Genomic DNA, 9,712 nt, shown 5'->3' with positions numbered 1-9,712 from the left:
ATTTTAACTCAAATTGAAGTCAATGGTGCCACCTGTCAATGATTTTAGAAGGCAGGATACTGATGATTTAAATGGTTTCACTGTCCAGACCAAATCAAATGAAATCAAATTAATTTATATAGCCCTTCGTACATCAGCTGATATCTCAAAGTGCTGTACAGAAACCCAGCCTAAAACCCCAAACAGCAAGCAATGCAGGTGTAGAAGCACGGTGGCTAGGAAAAACTCCCTAGAAAGGCCAAAACCTAGGAAGAAACCTAGAGAGGAACCAGGCTATGTGGGGTGGCCAGTCCTCTTCTGGCTGTGCCGGGTGGAGATTATAACAGAACATGGCCAAGATGTTCAAATGTTCATAAATGACCAGCATGGTTGAATAATAATAAGGCAGAACAGTTGAAACTGGAGCAGCAGCATGGCCAGGTGGACTGGGGACAGCAAGGAGTCATCATGTCAGGTAGTCCTGGGGCATGGTCCTAGGGCTCAGGTCCTCCGAGAGAGAGAAAGAAAGAGAGAAGGAGAGAATTAGAGAATGCACACTTAGATTCACACAGGACACAGAATAGGACAGGAGAAGTACTCCAGATCTAACAAACTGACCCTAGCCCCCCGACACATAAACTACTGCAGCATAAATACTGGAGGCTGAGACAGGAGGGGTCAGGAGACACTGCGGCCCCATCCGAGGACACCCCCGGACAGGGCCAAACAGGAAGGATATAACCCCACCCACTTTGCCAAAGCACAGCCCCCACACCACTAGAGGGATATCTTCAACCACCAACATACCATCCTGAGACAAGGCTGAGTATAGCCCACAAAGATCTCCGCCACGGCACAACCCAAGGGGGGGGCGCCAACCCAGACAGAATGACCACAACAGTGAATCAACCCACTCAGGTGACGCACCCCTTCCAGGGACGGCATGAGAGAGCCCCAGTAAGCCAGTGACTCAGCCCCTGTAATAGGGTTAGAGGCAGAGAATCCCAGTGGAAAGAGGGGAACCGGCCAGGCAGAGACAGCAAGGGCGTCTAGAACAAGCATCTCTGTTTTGTCCGAGTTTAATAGTAGAAAGTTTGCAGCTATCCACTTCCTTATGTCTGAAACACATGCTTCTAGCGAGGGCAATTTTGGGGCTTCACCATGTTTCATTGAAATGTACAGCTGTGTGTCATCCGCATAGCAGTGAAAGTTAACATTATGTTTTCGAATAACATCCCCAAGAGGTAAAATATATAGTGAAAACAATAGTGGTCCTTTGATTTGTCAAAGGACAAACCATTCACAGAGACAAACTGATATCTTTCCGACAGATAAGATCTAAACCAGGCCGGAACCTGTCTGTGTAGACCAATTTGGGTTTCCAATCTCTCCAAAAGAATGTGGTGATTGATGGTATCAAAAGCAGCACTAAGGTCTAGGAGCACGAGGACAGATGCAGAGCCTCGGTCCGATGCCATTAAAATGTCATTTACCACCTTCACAAGTGCCGTCTCAGTGCTATGATGGGGTCTAAAACCAGACTGAAGCATTTCGTATACATTGTTTGTCTTCAGGAAGGCAGTGAGTTGCTGCGCAACAGCCTTCTCTAAAATTTTTGAGAGGAATGGAAGATTCGATATATGCCGATAGTTTTTTATATTTTCTGGGTCAAGGTTTGGCTTTTTCAAGAGAGGCTGTATTACTGCCACTTTTAGTGAGTTTGGTACACATCCGGTGGATAGAGAGCCGTTTATTATGTTCAACATAGGAGGGCCAAGCACAGGAAGCAGCTCTTTCAGTAGTTTAGTTGGAATAGGGTCCAGTATGCAGCTTGAAGTTTTAGAGGCCATGATTATTTTCATCATTGTGTCAAGAGATATAGTACTAAAACACTTGAGCGTCTCTCTTGATCCTAGGTCCTGGCAGAGTTGTGCAGACTCAGGACAACTGAGGTTTGGAGGAATACGCAGATTTAAAGAGGAGTCCGTAATTTGCTTTCTAATAATCATAATCTTTTCCTCAAAGAAGTTCATGAATTTATCACTGCTAAAGTGAAAGTCATCCTCTCTTGGGGAATGCTGATTTTTAGTTAGCTTTGCGACAGTATCAAAAAGGAATTTTGGATTGTTCTTATTTTCCTCAATTAAGTTAGAAAAATAGGATGATCGAGCAGCAGTAAGGGCTCTTCGGTACTGCACGGTACTGTCTTTCCAAGCTAGTCGGAAGACTTCCAGTTTGGTGTGGCGCCATTTCCGTTCCAATTTTCTGGAAGCTTGCTTCAGAGCTCGGGTATTTTCTGTGTACCAGGGAGCTAGTTTCATATGAGAAATGTTATTAGTTGTTAAAGGTGCAATCCGTCTACACTTGTAAGATATCCAGACACAATACGTGCCTGAATACCTCCGGAGGTGGTCAGGAAGATCAGATCACAATGTGTCTTTTAAATCATCTACACCTGTCTGTACATGTGGGCACAATCAGAAAGTGGACAAGATCAGGACAAAGGCTGCATGTTTGAACCAGGTTTAAACAGGGCTGAAGATGTGTTTACCACACAAGAATCAATCAATTTCTTGAGATGTCAAACAAATCTATTCAGTTTTGTGTCACCCTGTCATGGACCTCTCCTCTCTCCTTTCCTCTCCTCCTCTCTCCTTTCCTCCCCTCCTCTCCTCTCTCCTCTCCTTTCCTTTCCTCTCCTCTCGTCCTCTCTCTCCTTTCCTCCTCTCCTCTCCTCTCTCTCCTTTCCTCCTCTCCTCTCTCTCCTTTCCTCCTCTCCTCTCTCTCCTTTCCTCACCTCCTCTCTCCTCACCTCCTCTCTCTCCTTTCCTCCTCTCCTCTCTCTACTTTCCTCCTCTCTTCTCTCTCCTTTCCTCCTCTCCTCTCTCCTTTCCTCCTGTCTCCTCTTGACAGGTGCTGGAGCTGCTGTGTCAAATCCTTCAGACTGACTCCTTATCATTGGTCCAGCAGTGGCTGCTGCTCGCGGGCCAGAGGGGTAAAACAACATACATGTACAGGCTGTGTCCTAAATGGCATCCTATTCAATCACCTTTATCAATCAAATGTATTTATGAATCCCTTTTTACATCAGCAGATATCACAGAGAGCTTAGTTAGAACCCAGCCTGAAACCCCAAAGAACTACTGTTAACCAGGACCGAGAGAGAGAGAGAGAGAGAGAGAGAGAGAGAGAGAGAGAGAGAGAGGAGAGAGAGAGAGAGAGAGGGAGAGAGAGAGAGAGAGAGAGAGACCGAGAGAGAGAGAGAGAGAGAGACAGAGAGAGAGAGAGAGAGAGAGAGAGACAGAGAGAGAGAGAGAGAGAGACAGAGAGACCGAGAGAGAGAGAGAGAGAGAGAGAGGAGAGAGACAGAGAGAGAGCGAGAGAGAGGGAGAGAGAGAGAGAGGAGAGAGACAGAGAGAGAGAGAGAGAGAGAGAGACAGAGAGACCGAGAGAGAGAGAGAGAGAGGAGAGAGACGGAGAGAGAGCGAGAGAGAGAGAGAGAGAGAGAGAGAGAGAGAGGATGCACTGACCTTTGATTTGTTCTGAAAAAAAGTGTGTTCAGTGAATCTAACTCCCAGTTGACTCCCTAGAGAAGGACATGGTGATGGGGTTGATTCAGTGAATCTAACTCCCAGTTGACTCCCTAGAGAAGGACATGGTGATGGGGTTGATTCAACAGGCCATGAAGGACAGTGTCTTCCTAAGGCAGCAGAGTATGACTGAGTGCGAGGTACCCAGATGCCATCCACGCACCTCTCTGTCGGGCCGGGTACTTACTAGCTGTGGAAATGCAAAACTAAGACTTCATACCAGGTTGGTGTGGTTCGCAAACCAACAGAAAAGTGTTTACCAGGTTTACCAGGTTTAACCAGGTTTACCAGGTTTAACCAGGTTTACCAGGGCTTACCAGGTTTTACCAGGTTTTACTAGATTTTACCAGGGTTTACTAGGTTTACCAGGTTTACCAGGGTTTACTAGGTTTACCAGGTTTACTAGGTTTACCAGGTTTACCAGGTTTATTAGGGTTTACCAGGTTTACTAGGTTTACTAGGTTTACCAGGGTTTACCAGGGTTTACCAGGTTCACCAGGTTTACCAGGGTTTACCAGGTTTACCAGGGTTACCAGGGTTTACCAGGTTTACCAGGGTTTACCAGGTTTACCAGGTTTATGGAACCTGAAACGAAATGCTTTGTTTGCTTTCACAGTTCATCCCAACTTCAGCTGCCAATCAGCAAGGAGGACAAACCAGGTAATGCTAACGTTTGTTCTGATGTTGATTTCTACTGTATAAGAAGGTACAGGACTACTATGGGGTTATAGAAGGTACAGGACTACTATGGGGTTTATAGAAGGTACAGGACTACTATGGGGGTTATAGAAGGTACAGGACTACTATGGGGGTTATAGAAGGTACAGGACTACTATGGGGGTTACTACTAAAGATCTGTATGTATTTCATACCATGGAATGACATGTGGGCTGTTTCCCAATCAACAAGGTTGATCATGGTAAGATCATGGTTAGATCATGGTTGGTCATGGTAAGATCATGGTTGGTCATGTTTAGATCATGGTTAGATCTTAGTTGGTCATTGTATGATCATGGTTGGTCATGTTAGATCATGGTTTGTCATGGTAAGATCATGGTTGGTCATGGTTAGATCATGGTTGGCCATGGTTAGATCATGGTTTAATCATGGTTGGTCATGGTTAGAGCATGGTTGGTCATGGTTGGTCATGGTAAGATCATGGTTGATCATGGTTAGATCATGGTTGGCCATGGCTAGATCATGGTTTATCATGGTTAGATTATGGTTGGTCATGGTTAGATCATGGTTGGTCATGGTAAGATCATGGTTGATCATGGTTAGATTATGGTTGGTCATGGTAAGATCATGGTTGGTCATGGTTAGATCATGGTTGGTCATGGTTAGATCATGGTTGGTCATGGTTAGATCATGGTTGGCCATGGCTAGATCATGGTTTATCATGGTTAGATCATGGTTGGTCATGGTTAGATCATGGTTGATCATGGTTGGTCATGGTTAGATTATGGTTGGTCATGGTTAGATCATTGTTGGTCATGGTTAGATCATATTTGGTCATGGTAAGATCATGGTTGATCATGGTTAGATAATGGTTGGTCATGGTTAGATCATATTTGGTCATGGTTAGATCATGGTTGGTCATGGTTAGATCATGGTTGGTCATGGTTAGATCATAGTTGGTCATGGTTAGATCATGGTTGATCATGGTTAGATCATGGTTGGTCATGGTTAGATCATGGTTAGGCATGGTTAGATCATAGTTGGTCATGGTTAGATTATAGTTGGTCATGGTTAGATCATAGTTGGTCATGGTTAGATTATAGTTGGTCATGGTTAGATCATATTTGGTCATGGTTAGATCATGGTTGGTCATGGTTAGATCATGGTTGGTCATGGTTAGATCATAGTTGGTCATGGTTAGATCATGGTTAGATCATGGTTAGATCATGGTTGGTCATGGTTAGATCATGGTTAGGCATGGTTAGATCATAGTTGGTCATGGTTAGATTATAGTTGGTCATGGTTAGATCATAGTTGGTCATGGTTAGATCATAGTTGGTCATGGTTAGATTATAGTTGGTCATGGTTAGATTATAGTTGGTCATGGTTAGGTAACATATTTGACTAGCTCTTGTCCTCTAAGCTTCTGTTCTTTCTTCCAGAGATGATTGGAGACGCAGAGGTACTTGAGGTCCACGCAGAAAGCCCGAAACCGCCCGAAACTAAGCAACATATTTCCCAGGATGATCAGAACGACCAGTGTGATCAGAATGATTAGACTTCCTTAGTGTAATGCTTCGGCTCTCATCATTTAATGTAGTTCGTAGGAAGCCTGTTTCTGTATCCAGAAAATGTCTCTGACTAGTTATTCTGTATGATGTAACACTGTTGTCATGGTTCAATTCTCAAACAATTCTGAGCCAATTAAATCAGATTATTGTCCCACTTTTTTTTTGATTTTATTAGCTTGGCTTATGTTCTGTAAGGCGATGTATGACCACAATGTGTTTAGATGCCTGAGACTGTGAGACATGCAATGCCAGGCTAGGTTAAGAGCTATCTGGATAATGACTCACAATTATCTTTTGATTATATCTCTAATTTAGATAGCAATAAAAAAAGGCATTATTGAACTATTCAGGTGTCCAATACGTGTCATTGTAGCTATCCTCGTCCCCAGATTTCTATACATTTTAATCATTGGTCAATTGCACACAATTGTCCAACAGAAATTTGACTTCAGCTTTTAACCCAACCTCTCCGAAAGACACACATACTGTACCTGTTTTTGGAGAGGTGTGTTAGGCTGCCTCACTTAGCGCCCAGAGAGCTGTTGTTGTGGGGGTTGGATAGGTGTGTTAGGCTGCCTCACTAAGAGCCTAGAGAGCTGTTGTCTAATAGAGACATAGAGACAGTAGATCTAGCTGGTCTGTCAAATTATAATAGAGACAGTAGATCTAGCTGGTCTGTCATAATATAATAGAGACAGTAGATCTATCTGGTCTGTCATAATATAATAGAGATATTAGATCTAGCTGGTCTGAAATCATGTAATAGAGACAGTAGATATAGCTGGTCTGTCATATTATAATAGAGACAGTAGATCTAGCTGGCCTGTCATAATATAATAGAGACAGTAGATCTAGCTGGTCTGTCATAATATAATAGAGATAGTAGATCTAGCTGGTCTGTCATATTATAATAGAGACAGTAGATCTAGCTGGTCTGTCACATTATAATAGACACAGTAGATATAGCTGGTCTGTCACATTATAATAGAGACAGTAGATCTATCTGGTCTGTCATAATATAATAGAGACATAGAGACAGTAGATCTATATAGTCTGTCATAATATAATAGAGATATTAGATCTAGCTGGTCTGAAATAATGTAATAGAGACAGTAGATATAGCTGGTCTGTCATATTATAATAGAGACAGTAGATCTAGCTGCTCTGTCATAATATAATAGAGACAGTAGATCTAGCTGGTCTGTCATAATATAATAGAGATAGTAGATCTAGCTGGTCTGTCATATTATAATAGAGACAGTAGATCTAGCTGGTCTGTCACATTATAATAGAGACAGTAGATATAGCTGGTCTGTCACATTATAATAGAGAAAGTAGATCTAGCTGGTCTGACATAATATAATAGAGACAGTAGATCTAGCTGGTCTGTCATAATATAATAGAGACAGTAGATCTAGCTGGTCTGACATAATTTAATAGAGACAGAAGATCTACCTGTTCTGTCATAATATAATAGAGACAGAAGATCTACCTGTTCTGTCATAATATAATAGATATATAGAGACAGTAGATCTAGCTGGTCTGTCATATTATAATAGAGACAGTAGATCTAGCTGGTCTGTAATAATATAATAGAGACAGCAGATATAGCTGGCCTGTCATAATATAATAGAGACAGTAGATCTAGCTGGCCTGTCATAATATAATAGAGACAGTAGATCGAGCTGGTCTGTCATACTATAATAGAGACAGAAGATCTACCTGGTCTGTCATAATATTATAGAGACATAGAGACAGTAGATCTAGCTGGTCTGTCACAATATAATAGAGACAGTAGATCTAGCTGGTCTGTCATATTATAATAGAGACAGTAGATCTAGCTGGTCTGTCATAATATAATAGAGACATAGAGACAGTAGATCTATATGGTCTGTCATATTATAATAAAGACTGTAGATCTAGCTGGTCTGAAATCAAGTAATAGAGACAGTAGATCTAGCTGGTCTGTCATAATATAATAGAGACATAGAGACAGTAGATCTATATAGTCTGTCATAATATAATAGAGATAGTAGATCTAGCTGGTCTGAAATCATGTAATAGAGAAAGTAGATATAGCTGGTCTGTCATATTATAATAGAGACAGTAGATCTAGCTGGTCTGTCATAATATAATAGAGACAGTAGATCTAGCTGGTCTGTCGTAATATAATAGAGACAGTAGATCTATCTGGTCTGTCATATTGAAATAGAGACAGTAGATCTACCTGGTCTGAAATAATGTAATAGAGGTCGTAGATCTAGCTGGTCTGTCATAATATAATAGAGACAGTAGATCTAGCTGGTCTGTCATAATATAATAGAGACAGAAGATCTACCTGTTCTGTCATAATATAATAGAGATATAGAGACAGTAGATCTAGCTGGTCTGTCATAATATAATAGAGACAGTAGATCTAGCTGGTCTGTCATAATATAATAGAGACAGTAGATCTAGCTGGCCTGTCATAATATAATAGAGACAGTAGATCTAGCTGGTCTGTCATACTATAATAGAGACAGAAGATCTACCTGGTCTGTCATAATATTATAGAGACATAGAGACAGTAGATCGAGCTGGTCTGTCATAATATAATAGAGACCATAGAATTAGCTGGTCTGTCATTATAATAGTGACAGTAGATCTAGCTGGTCTGTCATACTATAATAGAGACAGAAGATCTACCTGGTCTGTCATAATATTATAGAGACATAGAGACAGTAGATCGAGCTGGTCTGTCATAATATAATAGAGACCGTAGAATTAGCTGGTCTGTCATTATAATAGCGACAGTAGATCTAGCTGGTCTGTCATACTATAATAGAGACAGAAGATCTACCTGGTCTGTCACATTATAATAGAGACAGTAGATCTAGCTGGTCTGTCATATTATAATAGAGACAGTAGAATTAGCTGGTATGTCATACTATAATAGAGACAGTAGATCTAGCTGGTCTGTCAAAATAAAATAGAGACAGTAGAATTAGCTGGTCTGTCATACTATAATAGAGACAGTAGATCTAGCTGGTCTGTCATAATATTGTAGAGACAATAGTTCTAGCTGGTCCTTCATAATATAATGGAGACAGTAGATCTAGCTGGTCTGTCATAATATAATAGAGACAGTAGATCGAGCTGGTCTGTCATACTATAATAGAGACAGAAGATCTACCTGGTCTGTCATAATATTATAGAGACATAGAGACAGTAGATCTAGCTGGTCTGTCACAATATAATAGAGACAGTAGATCTAGCTGGTCTGTCATATTATAATAGAGACAGTAGATCTAGCTGGTCTGTCATAATATAATAGAGACATAGAGACAGTAGATCTATATGGTCTGTCATATTATAATAAAGACTGTAGATCTAGCTGGTCTGAAATCAAGTAATAGAGACAGTAGATCTAGCTGGTCTGTCATAATATAATAGAGACATAGAGACAGTAGATCTATATAGTCTGTCATAATATAATAGAGATAGTAGATCTAGCTGGTCTGAAATCATGTAATAGAGAAAGTAGATATAGCTGGTCTGTCATATTATAATAGAGACAGTAGATCTAGCTGGTCTGTCATAATATAATAGAGACAGTAGATCTAGCTGGTCTGTCGTAATATAATAGAGACAGTAGATCTAGCTGGTCTGTCATATTAATAGAGACAGAAGATCTACCTGGTCTGTCATAATATAATAGAGATAGTAGATCTAGCTGGTCTGTCATATTATAATAGAGACAGTAGATCTAGCTGGTCTGTCATAATATAATAGAGACAGTAGATCTAGCTGGTCTGTCATAATATAATAGAGACAGTAGATCTAGCTGGTCTGTCATAATATAATAGAGACAGTAGATCTAGCTGGTCTGTCATATTATAATAGAGACAGTAGATC

At 41.0% G+C, this 9,712-nt stretch overlaps 1 protein-coding gene across 2 annotated transcripts in view; it reads left to right on the top strand.

Annotated features, from left to right (window-relative positions):
• Nucleotides 1–6,163, top strand: part of LOC112223953 (protein TBATA-like) — a 16,163-nt gene extending 10,000 nt beyond the window's left edge. The window contains exons 6-9 of one of the 2 annotated variants that reach the window (XM_042305859.1): nt 2,893–2,974; nt 3,627–3,792; nt 4,186–4,229; nt 5,690–6,163. In XM_042305859.1, the coding sequence (XP_042161793.1) occupies nt 2,893–2,974; nt 3,627–3,792; nt 4,186–4,229; nt 5,690–5,805 (408 nt within the window). In that variant the 3' untranslated portion in view covers nt 5,806–6,163. Of the gene's footprint in view, nt 1–2,892; nt 2,975–3,569; nt 3,793–4,185; nt 4,230–5,689 lie in introns of those variants that run through there. The other variant, XM_024387250.2, reaches the window with a different exon arrangement.
• The last annotated feature ends 3,549 nt before the right edge of the window (nt 6,164–9,712 follow it).

The sequence above is a fragment of the Oncorhynchus tshawytscha genome, linkage group LG25 (genome assembly GCF_018296145.1).
Source record: "Oncorhynchus tshawytscha isolate Ot180627B linkage group LG25, Otsh_v2.0, whole genome shotgun sequence".
Classification (NCBI taxonomy): Eukaryota; Metazoa; Chordata; class Actinopteri; order Salmoniformes; family Salmonidae; genus Oncorhynchus; species Oncorhynchus tshawytscha.
Note: the sequence above shows the minus strand (reverse complement) of the source record. Positions and strands in the feature narration are given on the sequence as shown.